At 41.9% G+C, this 14,626-nt stretch overlaps 1 protein-coding gene across 1 annotated transcript in view; it reads left to right on the top strand.

Moving 5' to 3' along the window:
* Positions 1-835: 835 nt before the first annotated feature.
* The window catches only part of LOC126260602 (nephrin-like), a 769,721-nt gene continuing 755,930 nt past the window's right edge, over positions 836-14,626 (top strand). The window contains exon 1 of the mRNA XM_049957938.1: positions 836-1,643. Within this exon, the coding sequence (XP_049813895.1) occupies positions 1,418-1,643 (226 nt within the window). The 5' untranslated portion in view covers positions 836-1,417. The remainder of the gene's footprint in view (positions 1,644-14,626) is intronic.

Genomic DNA, 14,626 nt, shown 5'->3' with positions numbered 1-14,626 from the left:
CCTTAAGCGGTTTCAGTCCCTTTTTCCACGTCGGACTTCCTAGTCTATCTGCTAAGGTCATCAGTCCCTAAGCTTACACACTACTTAACCTAAACCATCCTAAGTACAAACACACACACCCATGCCCGAGGGAGGACTCAAATCTCCGCCGGAACCAGCCGCTCAGTCGTTGACTGCAGCGCCCCAGACCGCTCGGCTAATACCGCGCGGCTCCTAGCCTATTCCTAGAAATCTCCGCCTGACTAGGGGAACGTGAGCTTGTACACACTGGTAGAGCCTGACTGCTCTTCGTGCCCTAACCAGCTGGCCAGCCCAGAATATCTCGCCTAGTCTTATTCGGCTATGGGGCAATTTTGTGAAAAACTAGGTATGTAATTAGATGTCCTTTGTTTCTCGGGCAGAAATTCTCTCCAAGTAGCAGTCCGTTGCCGAAGGCAGGTTGAACGTTAACTCTCTGATCGCGACGCGCTCGCGGCTCTCCGGATTCGGACTGGTGTGTGCAAACGTCAGCAATTGGCTCGGGCTGCTCGTAGCTAAATGAGGTCCAGGTCAGGACGCCTACTTCGGACGGTAAACAGCGGCGGTCACGATAGTTACAGATCGACACCTGGGTCGTACTAAAGAGACCCGTATGACGGTTAACGCTGGTCCTCCTCCATTGATTGCACCGGCGACACCCGGCGGCAGCGGTAGCGACGGCGACAGCGACGGAGAGCGGTTGTTGCTCCGCCGCCGGCCGAGTGCGCTCGGCCGTTTCCGGCAGCGTCCGGCGAATGGCGGGCGGCGACGGTGGCGCGCCCGCGGTGCGGTGGCGCAGTGGCCGCACTGGCGCGGCGCCGGGACCACGTGTTGGCGTCGCCAGGCCGCGCGCCGCTCGTAAACAACGTGACTGACGGACGCGCTCCGCCGTCTGACAGCCGCCGCTGCCGCGCGGACCAGCCCCACGCCTCTCGCGGAGCTTCCGCCCTCGTAGGCCTCGGCTGCGTAAATAACGCGCGTACAAGCGGCCATCCGCTGCTTCCAAACTATTAGGGATTACTGATCACTCGCAGATTTTTCAGCTTACGAATTTTTTTTTTTTACGCCACTCCTCTTTATAGGGTAGCGCAAGCGGAGTGACACTTGTCAGTTCTCGGATCAGTAGTGAAACCTGCCATCAGTATAAGCTGTAGCTATGTCATTTCGCTTCATTGCAGATGTTTCCATTTTCTTTATCTTCTATTATTAGCTTGCTTCGAACTTTCTTCCACAGACCCACAAGGTATTTCCGTTTGCGCTCTCGTTCTTCCAGTGACAATGAACTTCGTCAGAATAGCCAACGATACGAGCGCGTTTCACGTAGTTTCTACTGATGAGGTCCCACATACAGGATTGTGACATCTGTCAACTGCGACATGAGAAAGCTACTTTCATATGAATGTTTATGGGATTTATTTTCTGTCAGTATGGAAGCAAAATATTGATGCCTAAAATGAGGACACCACAATTTCTCTCTTCGAAGAGAGGAAGGAATTTCTCAGTGAAAGCCAAGACTAGGAACATCCACGTACAGATGACTTTCCTTGCGACAAACTGTGTGCTGTGTGGATTTATCCTTCTGCTACACGTCTGCTGCACTTCTTCCAAGCTGATGACCGAGGACGGTAAGTTATTGAAACATTTACTAATTCCTCTTTCGCTTTTCAGGCCGTTGAATATGCAGCGCACGCACGGGCTGGAATTTTCTTTTGAGACAAAACGCAAATGCCCCATGTCTTTTGCACTGGGATAAACGTTATCTTCCCGTGACATGCAGGTCATTGCGTGCAAACATTCTGATAAACGTAAAGGATTTGAAGATTGCAAAACAAGCGTTATTATGTGTAAGATTTCACTCTAAAATTATCCAGCTCACCGAATTTCGTGCAGGAAATGTGACACGGAAGGTCTTAATTTAACTATGTAGCCTGCCTGACGTGGTTTAGCGCGATTACGGTAATAGTGGCTTTTCGTTCCTAGGTTCTACACTACTTTTCTTCCTTTAATTATATCTGCAGCTGCTTGTAATAATGGAACGTAAGCTTCATGCAGGGCTGAGATAAAAACCAGAATTTCCCGACGTAACATTTCTGTTCAGCTATTAATGTTCCGTGCTTAATATAATATCAAATATCACCATGAAGAAGTAACATTACCGTACTACTTCAGCTTATGATGATTTAATATTGTCAGAATATACATTTACTCCAGGGAGGAATTTTTGAAAACATCAAACTTTCACCTTATGACGTCGATTCATCCGCTGTTCACAATGTATAAAAGATCGGAAGAAATACTCTGTCCTTCTCTTATCATAGTCACCGAACGCAGCCCTCCCGTCACGTTCTTCTCGGCTAGTCGAAAATCTTTTTAATGACAGCTACCATTCTAATCTTTCCTTCCACAAGCATTCAGAATTCTGTGATTACATGAAACAAGTTCTGTGTTTCCTGCCATGCTTTAGCATGACGAATAGTACTTAACACTTATTTATGAAAAACCTTCTATCAATATGAACATTAAAGTTTATTTCAATCAGTGCACTACGTATCAAAATTTATCTCATTTTAGTTGTACGTGGGTCCTTAGCCACTACAATTTTTTTGAAGAACAACATTTTTTCACAACTGGTTTTAAGTTTAACGTCTCTTTATTCCTACTTAACAGAGTTGTTTCGGCTATGAGTCAACAAGTTCTCTCATTTTATACCATCGTGAAAAATTCTCTAGGTCCTGTGCAAAATACACTTTAATACATTGTGAAAGTTAATGACGTGCCCCTATGAACTCAAGTCATAATTTTCGTTAATGTCTTCGTTGCACTGCATACTAAGGAGAGGTACAGGACTGTTACATTTTTTTCCAGATGTTGATAAATGTTGTCTTAAAAAACAATCAAACAAATAAAATGCTTATAACAAAGAAACTGTTCTGTCATCAAACAATGAAATAAATATTTGTTTCCTTGTAATAATGAGTAGACTGCACGGGTTGACCAAGGTGTTAAATTATGTTCACCTTCCAAGGTATGAATAATTGAACAAGTTGCTGTGTTTAAGAAAACACTTTCAAAACCGTACTGAAACACGTCCTTAAATAACGTCACAAAATTTTGGGCCCGGAGTGAAGTTAGACACACGAATAATTAGTCAGTCCAAGTAGATTTAACATCCAGATAAAAGTTACTGCATGCGGCGATGAGCACATTGTGAAGGTGTCCGTGACCAGAAGACAATACTTGGGATACACAGAAGAACAACGGACCGGCGCGACGCTCGAGGCATAGCAGACGGTTAGGTGTCGGTGCGGCCGCCCCCGCTACTGAGTACAACGGTATCAGATTACAACGTACGATGCCACCCGTAATTACCAGTCTTGCATGTAAAGGTTTCCTTTCTCCTTCAACAGGAGAGACGTAACGTGGCTACTGCTCATCGTTGAAACGACAGGACACACTTCTTCCACACAGCTTTAACATTTCACGAGCCTACTTCAGTATGACCACTTCAACGGACTCGCAGTCTAGCTCATCGGACAGGTAGCGGAAGACAAGAGCTAGGTACGCCTGTTGGGACACCACTGTAGATATCTCGAGAAGTGAAAAAGAAAACTAGACCGAAAGGACAGTGTAGCAATCCAGGTGCCGACTTGCTGCCAACAGTTTCGTGTTATCACCTCTTGATCTACATAATTGGTAGGAAGGCGAGACGTAGTTCCGCTCTGCTCATTAAACTGTCTGAGTCGGCCCGCTCCCAGCGGCTACGGCTTAGAACGACAATGGAAAACAGGGAACTGTATTTAATTCACCTTCTGTGAATTTACTGCCGGGCGTAATGTGCCTCGTGCAGCGTTTCTGTAATGTCAGTTTAATAATTCCCACAAAAGCAGGAGGGCATTTGTTTAATATTTCCTCATTTCATTAGCCAGCTACTTTGTATGAAAGCGGCGTTTAGATGTTGATGTTTAATACGTTCGTAATATAACATTGATTTTACGTTTCCATAGACCTGGTGTAAAATCTCGTGAGCTACATATTCGTTCGTGTTTCAACTGTGGACTGAGATAATTTCCGGTATCCAGTATGGTTTAGTGTATACCATAAATGTCGATGATCTTGTGCAGTATCTGGCAAAGGGTAATGTGGGAGAGTCGTTTGTGCAATTATGTGTAACTTCACAGATTGGAATCACACAATACCGTCGCACAATCTGCGTTTGGAAGTTCGTTTGTCCGTTTGAGTCATATGATCTACCAGAAAATAGGAGAGCGACCCAAACGGTAAATCATATAAGAGAAGAACCAAATCCGGACACTGTGTAAATAACTAATGGTCGGTTTGTGGACACAAACATTTGGTCTTAAGCCAACAATCAGAAGAAAAGGGAATAACTTCAATCCACTTTGCCATATGATGGATGTTGATAGGAATTCGCGAAACTGTCAAAGAGAAATTTAATGTGTCAACGTACTTAATATCTATGGGGTGCCATTGACTGGCAGTTTGCAACCATTCATTCAAAGGAAAACACGAATCAAAAGGCTAGCACCTCTTCAAACCTAAAACAGCTTCTCTAGGCCATGCTGAAATTACTAAAACGTAACGTTTTAAGGCTAGCACATTCATGTAACAGAGACAGACTGTCACATGATAGCTCTCAGTTGTAATACAACTCATTTAATGCTAAGATATTCATTGGAATTTATGACACTTCCGTATACGGCCTCAGTCTGTACAAGTATAAAGGAAGGTTTCGATCAATGTGACTATTCTTCATACAATAAGTGACTCACACACGAAAAGGCATTACACGCATAGGAATTTTACAAGCAGGACTGCGCATATCTCACGTCGAATGTGAAGAGATAGGTGTGTTAACATTTATTTTTGTGTCTGGGGAAGTTAAATTCACTCGATGTGAAGTCATTAGACAAATCAGACGTAGCTCTATGAACCCAGTGAAAGCCATTTGTCCATATCCTGTATCTCAAAATAGGTCACTACAGCAGGTGATCCAGTGGCGTATTATAGTTGCACGACTTGCGTGTAATGTAACGTATTTCCCAGACTTTACTTTTACGAAAGTGTACATTAATTTCGTTCGTTCAATTATTGCGCTATGCCATTCTTCTCAGTAATGGGACAGTAAATATAAAAGTAATTTGACAATAGTCCCACATGCGACTTGATTGCACTTGGCAGAAGGTAATTACAATTTGTGAGACCCATGTAAAGGAATCTGTAACATCGCTGATTTTGACAACGGCTTAACGGAAGACAGGGAATTATATCCCCTGTGTGAAATAATTGGAAATATCATGGAGAGTTAGCGCATGCTAAAGCGAGTACAGTGGTTTTTATGTAGATTTGGTTTTAATACAATACTTATGACATACGTTTTGGTGTTCACATTGCCGTTAACTTTTGTTCAACTTTTACAAGATTGCCGGCCGTTAATTTAGTCTCAGAAATATCTGAATAAATCGATTAGAATTATATTATACAAAAATAATTATGGAACTGTGTCAACAGTTACGTAGGGTATATTCAAATCGTATGGAGCTATAACGTTTTCTTTTTATTTTTTCACTTAAGGCACCGAATGTTGTTTAATATTAATCACCTCAGTTAACTTAGAAGTACTTTTTTGTTGATTATGTTTTAATAGTTACACTCGCATTATAAAGTTTTCAATTAATGAACTACAGTTTTTCAAGTGGCTATATATCACCATATCGGTTGTCAGTTCCGCGAAATGACGTCAGTTTTCTGAGATACAGGTATATCATAGCTCTGGACAGAGAATGTCAAGACCTCTGAATGAGAAGCATTCCTTACATTCATGTTGTTCCAGCAACTGTAGGCTAGAGCCAATGAGGCACTTCCAGCTGTTACATGTACGTACCGAATCGTGGTCTGAATCTGCAGCGAGGCATCGTTCCATAATTACGGACATGACCTAATCTCCCGTATCATAGTCTGCGACCAGTTGGCTTAAGACTACCGTTAACATGGTGCTATCACGAGCTGGCCTCTTACGTGACACGTGCAATCGGTGTAATGCATGATACGGAAATAAGGTGGCCTCATCCTGCGAAGAGAACAAAGCGACTAGCAGCGTCTAGGATTTGTTTCCAATATAATAGCTCATATTGTAGGTAACGGAAAACTGATTGACCTTCTAGTATTGTATAGTGGGCGAGTAGTTGTTCTATCCTAATGAGCGACATAAGTAAATACATTTGAAAATTTAACATTTCAAACATATTCAGTGCAGTCGTGGGTGTATCACACATCAGTTTCAAAAATTCAATTAAAAGAGAAGAGTATAGCAACAAATTTAAAATTCGTATTGTTTGTATATCCGAGCCGGAAGTATAAAGAGAGCTCAGATGGACGTTATTTCTTATGCCTCCATTAATTTTCATTTCAGCGTAATAGCTGGAACTATAGCTTTTGTTTCGTAGTCTTTAACTTTTATTGAGCACGGCATTAAGTACTTTTGGTCTAATTTTAGTCTAATAACACTGATCACAGTTGTTCTTTCCGGTTATTTTCCTCGGCACTGATACCTGTATTCTGTTTTCGCTGCGTTCGAGTCCGCTTAATAGCCCACGAATGTACATAAATTTTCATTAAACGCAAGGTACTAGGTGCGGGCTAAGCGCGCGTTCCCTCAGATATACGACCCTTTTCAGGGGGTTCCCGCACGTTCCCCGTGTTTGCCGTTTACTGTCGTCGGTCACGCTACGCGGGGCGAAATTTCTGTGGGGGAAGAGCCGGCAGTATTTCGTACAGTTGCAACAGGAGGGGTAGCGAGCTAATGTTATTAGAAACCTGGTCGCTAGGGAACCGTTGCTGGGGGTCCGTGTCGCGCATGTGTTGTTTGCCTTCGCGCAGGGCACTTCATAAGAGTTTAACGCTCTCCCGGCTGGCTCACAGTTTTTGTAAGCTGCGTAAGTTTTACGTGCATGTGAGGGAGGGGGGGGGGGTGAGAGGGCGCACCTACACACACACACACACACACACACACACACACACACGCTGAAAATCTGAAAGTGTATTATGAACAATGGACGTCTTGAAATCGCCTCTAATTTCTTCGACTGTTGTCTTTTGTACCACTATATTGTAACCACCAGCTGTCTTTGTTTTCTCTGACAAAATTGTGTCCAGTTTTGTAGGATAGTTACGCGACACAAAGTCTTCAAATAAATTTTATGAAGTAGAGTTGCTGATACTCGGAATACGTATTCTGCACTGGAATGGCTTTATTTATTGTAACTATAAAATACCTGAAAAATTGCTGTTCTTAAAGGCAGAAGCCACGAATCTAGTAACTTTGTATTTATCAAACATCGTCTCCAATGTTACTTTATATCTGCCCTCTCTTTTACCAGAATCATCAACTTCTGGAAATGACGCGCTAAACTAATGCAACAGCTACGTGCATCTCGACAGGTTCAGATTTATTTTTAAACGTTTTTGGGGGGATAATTCCACTTCTTCTTTTTAATTATCCTAAGGTGAGAGTGGAGTACTAATTTTTGAGAAAAGAACTACGTGATGGCCTTTTCTATGTGTATGCTTCGAAGTTTGAATCTGACATTGTCATATGTGACTACGTGTAATAAATGTATATTTATTGTATTTCGAATTAATTGCTTTGCAAAAGACTGACATATCGATAATCGATCTGGAAATTTTGGTGTGTACATAAACTTATTAATTCAGTGCTAATTTCCGCGTCTTGTCACTAGGAATAGGCATCAGAAACTTACTGCTCTCTGAGAATCTAATGACCATATAACGCTTAGAGACTATCATTTTGTTTAACAGATCTTGCTAGGTTTAAGAATCAAACGAACACTCCTTAATGTTAAATAAAAACTGCTTAGTTTACTTCCTCCAATGAAATTCAGACATGTGGATGAGGCGGAAACATGGGATATCCTATTCTTCAGGAATGAGATTCATGGTAATGTGATAGAAGATTCATAGCAATGTGATAGATGACATTATCACAACTACAAGACTAGTACGGAACTGTTTTAAAGACCGCTGATGCAGTAATGGCTTCTTCGACTGTTGCTAAAATATTGTTGAGGACACCTATTCTATCTAGTGAGTCGCTCGGATCTGTCCTAAGACCTTCCGCTGACAAATGTATTTCAGAACAGTAGTGAGCCCCTCCCAAAAATATGGCTGAGTGATTCAGAATGAAAACAGCAGTCAGAGTGGTCAAGCATTACTGGTAGTTGTGGACGTTATGTTACAAGTCCAAATCTTCTGTACTGACGAGTTCAGGTGCCCCACTCTCGACATCCATTTCTGTCGCAACTGTCGAGTACGACATCAAGCAGAGATACTGGGTGGTTATAATTAACGTGCAACTAGCCGCAAAGACCCAGTTTCAGCTGCAGTCATCGTACAGCAGTAAAAATTGGTACTTATGCTAATGCGTTAATGCGAAACGGATGTACGCTGGAAACAAATGAGTTCCAGTTTTGGCCACCAAGTGCAAGTGTCGTTCGTATTGAAAAACTATGTAAGCAGCATTTAATGATAAAATTAACATCAGGCCTTCCTGACTTGTTTGACCGTTTCTGCTCACGTCTTCTTACAAATTCACTACATACGGAAATATTTCTATACGTCTTTCTTGCATTCACTACACCAGATTTTCACCTGGAGGCCAAAATTGGAGCTAACTTTTTTACAGCGCAGTTCGGTTCCGCATTAATGAATCAGAATATTTACGAAGTTTCGCTGGCATACGATAATTAGAGCCCACACAGAACCGCTGTGAGTAGCTGCAATTTAATTAGAACCATCCGGTACCTCGGCTTAAATTCACACTTAACAGTCGCGACAGTATATGGTACGTGTGTTCCACATAACATCATCTGTAGATTCTCTTTACGTCCGCCCTACGTAGAGTCTGCGGCTCCTTGTAGAAATTCCTTGAATAATCGTGAATGATCCCCCCCGGGGAGTGTGGGGAGTGGCGGAAAGTACTTCGTACACCACTATCAGTTGCCCCTTTCCTATTCCATTTGAAATTGGTCGGCGGGAAGTAGGACTTCGTGTGAACAAGAATCTCATGGACTTTTAACGAGATATACATAAAATAAAGCAAAATATTTGGTGACTCCTCTCTGAATTTTAATAGTAAACCACACTGTGATGCACAATGCTTCTCATGCGTCTCTTACTGCAATAAGAATCACCTTCACGCATTCGGGCTACTAAATTATACTCGCTGCTCATCTTTCTATCTTCTTCATTTCCTCTGCCACGCCTGTCGGAATATTCAAGCATCGGTCAAATGAGGGTTAACCTATATGCTTTGTGGGAGGATTAAACCTTCTGCGGATTCTTCATTCAATCTCACTCTAGTATCTGCGATTAGTTTTATGTCTTCGCTCCACTTTTATCCGCAACGAATGCCTGCTCGTAGATATTCGATCTATTTAACTGCCACCATTTATTGTGCACAATTGTGTAATCATACGAGAATGAGTGTTTCCTGCGAAATTATGCGCAATGCGCTAAATTTGTTTATGTTGAGGCTCTACTGTCAATCCCTTTGACAAGCGTCGATCACCTGTAACTCCTCCTGCATTTCGCTGTACATTTCTAACAGTCGCGACGTCTCTGTACACAACACAGTCATCCGCGGAAAGCCTCATGACACTTCCGACGCTATCCAGTACGTCACCTATTATACTAAACGACTAACGTTTTGCAAAGTGCATGGTTCCCGGGGGTACCAAAAATTCGACTCTCGATGTTTCGTTTAATTATTGACTTAATTTAAGATATTAAATTATTGACTTAATTTAAGAAATTTAAAATGCTGACATAATCTACTCGTTAAAAGGTATAATGTTAAACACATTAATTGCGTCTGAACAGGCCTCGGAAGGCCCAACCGTACCGACCGACCGCCATCTTATCCTCAGCTGATAAGCCTCACTGGATGCAGATGATGTGGGGCATATGATCAGCACACCGCTCTCCCAGCCGTTACCAGTTTTCGTGACCGGAGCCGCTACCTCTCAAACAAGTAGCTCCTCAGCTGGCCTGACAAGAGCTGATTGTACCCCGCTTGCCAAAAACGCTCATCAGACTCAGACGGCCGCACACTCAAGCGTTAGCAAAGTCCGACAGACATGAACTTCGTTGATAACGAGAAGCAGTGTTACTAATGCGGTAAGCCTTTGGCTTAACCCAATTGGTCAAGTGTTAATGTTAGAAACATTATATAGGTCTTCAGACAGCGTAGCTTATGGCGCACAAATTACACAGACTTTATTCATCCAATATTTGAAAATGAGAGCAACTAGCAACATCCATGAAAGTTTCAAAAAATGTTCAAATGTGTATGAAATCTTATGGGACTTAACTGCTAAGCTCATCAGTTCCAAAGCAAACACACTACTTAAGCTAAATTATCCTAAGGACAAAAACACACACCCATGCCCGAGGGAGGACTCGAACCTCCGCCGGGACCAGCCGCACAGTCTATGACTGTAGCGCCCGAGACCGCTCGGCTAATCCCGCGCGGAATGAAAGTTTCCATACAATTTCAAGCAATAAAGGAATTTTTTATCGATGACACTCCCCAGCAAATAATTACTACATTTTTGCTCTTCATGCAGTAAAACTTAAGCATCAGGCATGATGTTTTAATTTAGTACTTGTTTACTATTAATTTTATTGATGTTTTGCAGAGAATATTTACTTACACCACTGAATTTACCTGCGAAGTTATCATTGTACTACACACAGTTCGTAAAGTATGACGCTGTTTTCACGCAGCTGCGTCGTCCATGGTGAGAGGTATTGCCTAAGATTTAGTATTCTCGGCACATCCTTGACGCTGTGGATCCCGGAATATTGATTTTCCTAACGATTTCCGAAATGAAATGTCGCATGCGTCTCGCTCCAATTACCATTCTATGTTCAAAGCCTGTTAATTCCGGTCGTACGACCACTAACTCGTCGGAAACTTTCCACATACCTAAGTACCTGACTAAAAATGGCAACTCCGCAGTTGTACAGCACTTTTATATTTTGTATACGCGATATTACTGCCGTGTCTGTATGTGCATATCCCTATCCCATGAACTTGGTCACCTCATTGTATATCCGGACCTACTGTGTACTGAATTTTAGTTTTGTCGTCAAGCGTTGTTTACTGTAATTGGTATTTGTACTTCTCTGAAGAAACTAAGAAGAATATATGATATTCGACAAATATAGCTGTTTTTTATGTATTTACTGAACATTCCAGAAACAGCAGTTTCACTCCTTATTGGAATGTTAAAATATTTACTGCTTCATATTTTAGTAGCAGTTTTATCCGAAGTCCGCAGCTCGTGGTCGTGTGGTAGCGTTCTTGCTTCCCGCGCCCGGGTTCCCGGGTTCGATTCCCGGCGGGGTCAGGTATTTTCTCTGCCTCGTGATGACTGGGTGTTGTGTGATGTCCTTAGGTTAGTTAGGTTTAAGTAATTCTAAATTCTAAGGGACTGATGACCATAGATGTTAAGTCCCATAGTGGTCAGAGCCATTTTTTTTATCCGAAGGATCTCATTTTTGTGGTCAGCTGGCCAGAGCTTTACTTAAATTAAAACCCTTCACACAGTAAAAAATTATGTTGAAATATCAGTGGACCAGATACCATATCAATCACAGCCTGGAGAGCTGGCTTTGATTCGTTTGCATACTTAATTTCAATGGATTAATCATCATGCTGTAAAAAGCGAAAATACGTAATATCAAAAGAGAGTATGTTAAAATCACATTGGTTTTCACTAGCAGTCATAATCCACCTCATCGGTAAATACACGATCTGTCGAGATTCGCAAGGTCCAGAGTGACTCCCTGGTCAACAAGGAAGTTGGTCGCCTGCCGAATCCTTCAGGCTCAGCAGCAGTTACTGACCGAAGGCTTTGCCCGTGGCTGGCGAATACAACGCCGCCTCTGACCAGAAGTTTCTAACCCGCTGTCAAAAAAGTGAGCATCTATTACAGGAGTGGTAAAAAAGTCCATAAAATTCTGTTTATGTGAAGTTACGATAAACTGAATATTTTCAATTTGAAACTCCCGCCACATGATGCTATTCTCTCGCTGGTCCATTCCTTTTCTTCCCCAGCAACTATTGTTGGTGTTAAGTATAATAAGCGGCCTTACAGTGCGGCCAAGGAATTAAAGGCTGAAAACTCCGTATCTAGAATGTCCCCATCCATCGAATATGGTGAGCCCTCCAAATCTAAAGGTCTTAATGTGAGTTAACGAGCATTTCGCTCTCATTTAAGTATATGACCGAAAGAGTCAGCCCAAAGGAATTGTGAAACGAACCCTGTCGTCCAGGACCGTGTACCACAAAGAGCGCAGTTTCGCCACGAGATGAGGAAAATCACAGATGTCTATTGTGCTGAGTGAGGCCTAAGCGCTGTAGTGTGCGAGTGAGACAGTCGAGAACCATGAGACGTAGCAGTGTTAAATACGGCGGACCTAAGATCGGCTATAAATAGGAACATTTATGAAAACTCTTTAATTCTGTAGTAATTCAGGTAAACAGGCCACAGGAATTTTAATCTGCCATCCTCCCTAAATTTTCATGGTGATCTCAATAACACTTGAATATTGATTATATCTATAATACTTTAGGATTTACTGTTAAAATGAAATTAACAAGTTCTGTAACAAAAACCTGAATGCTAAAGTCTAAACGGTTTGGTCATCTTAACGATAGATATTTCATATAGAAGAGGATCATTAAAATGACAAATGTTGTAGATATCAGCTCCCTAACTTCATTTGTTTAAAAGATATAATAAATTTAAATAATCAGTATTTTGAGTTAAGCATGAGGTCATCATTTCCTCCACACAAACACACTGAACGATGACAGCATGACACTTTATCGAATCATTAGGTAATAGAAGATTTGTTGTAAAATTTAGTGCATAATAGTTACTTTTGTTCTTTGTTTATCCGATAGCACATTGGTGCAAGGCTACTGACCGTGACATTCAAAGTTAAGAAGGAAACTGTATTGGTTTTATGCAAAAGAATTTAACAATGGATATTATTGTTACTTTATTTAGAACGTGAAAGTGGTCAAACGTTAACTATTTAAATATGTTAAATTGTAAAATAATGTAGAACAAGCTGTAGACAATCAGATGGACGGCCTCAGGAAAGGGAACTGCCCTAGTCACTTGAGCGAAGATGTTCGGCGTGGAAAACGCGCCCGGGGACGGGCAGAGGGACAGTGCTGGTGGGGACGCGAAAGCGAACGGTCGGTCTTTACATAGCTAGGAAGTGAAACGACTTAGAAAATTTCGCGTTGTGTGGTATGGCGGGACTTGTCTCTGAGCGGTGAGCAGCCACACGCCTGGTGTGAACTCTAACTTTTCGCGTGGATTACTTGTATTTCGCGATGAGATTGTGAAAGATCGAACTGTGTCAATTGGATATGGGCTCGAGTGTAACACTAACTCTAAATACGACCACTTTCGCTATTAGTTTGCTTTCTGAATACATATTATTCTAATCAAATCGCAACTGTGTGGCGTACATCATTTATGGGTCGTTAATTTTCCCGATATTATTATTCCTGTTATCATATGTTATATTAACTTTGCATTTCGCGAACTTGGCATCAGCCAGACAATTTAACCAAAGGGTAATAAGTGTCGAATTTAGGGAGTGTAATGCGGTTCAACCCCTACACGAGTTTGAGCCAAGACATTTCGACGAAGAGGAACCGCATGTGAGCCCCAACATCTATGGGATGTTAGCTCGCACTAACAAGGATATTAAAACTCTGTCTAGATGTACTGATTGCGTAATTCAAATATTTTTTATAGAAGTTTCTCTTCAACATTTCGGAATTTCCCTGATGTAGAACGGAGGCTGCTGTTGTGCACTGTCTTCGAACAAATTTAGATTGCTATTTCTCATCAATTACAGACACATAATGTGTTTCTTCTACTAAAATAAGGCTTATTCCGAAAAGTTGAAAACGTTCTTCCAATTCTGGATTGATCTGGGAAGATCCCTACGGTCTGTAATGACGTTTCACTGAAGTGATGCCTTGTTTTCCTCAGGAACTCCCTGTCAGAATGTCGGTGTCTTCTCGTGATCAAGTTTATCTGGGGCAACGTCTACTTCTACAAGTAGAAAACAGTATACCCCCTCATTATTAGCGGGCATCGCCAGACAACACTTTCTGAAGTACTTTCTCTGGTAAATCACACGCCTCTGGGATTAAAATTAACAACCTGCTCAGCATCGGCTCCTTACCTACTTGTAGTGTGGCCCTCATTAATTACGGGTCTCAGAGAGCTGGATAGTGGTTACAACTCGGATTAGAGTTAATAATTAGTTCCTTTTTGAGAATAGAGATACAAATATGCGCCCAGAGCAGCCCTCACTGCAAAAGCAACACAGGGTGTTTTAATGCATGGACTTGAGATAAAGAGTATTTCCATAAAAAGCTCAAAAGGGACATTTAGACGAAATCCACACTAACATTGGGCCTGTAATAGAGTATCCTGACAGGGCTAGATGTGGGAAAGCACAATGCACTCACAAA

The sequence above is a fragment of the Schistocerca nitens genome, chromosome 5, assembly GCF_023898315.1.
Source record: "Schistocerca nitens isolate TAMUIC-IGC-003100 chromosome 5, iqSchNite1.1, whole genome shotgun sequence".
Taxonomy (NCBI): domain Eukaryota; kingdom Metazoa; phylum Arthropoda; class Insecta; order Orthoptera; family Acrididae; genus Schistocerca; species Schistocerca nitens.
Note: the sequence above shows the minus strand (reverse complement) of the source record. Positions and strands in the feature narration are given on the sequence as shown.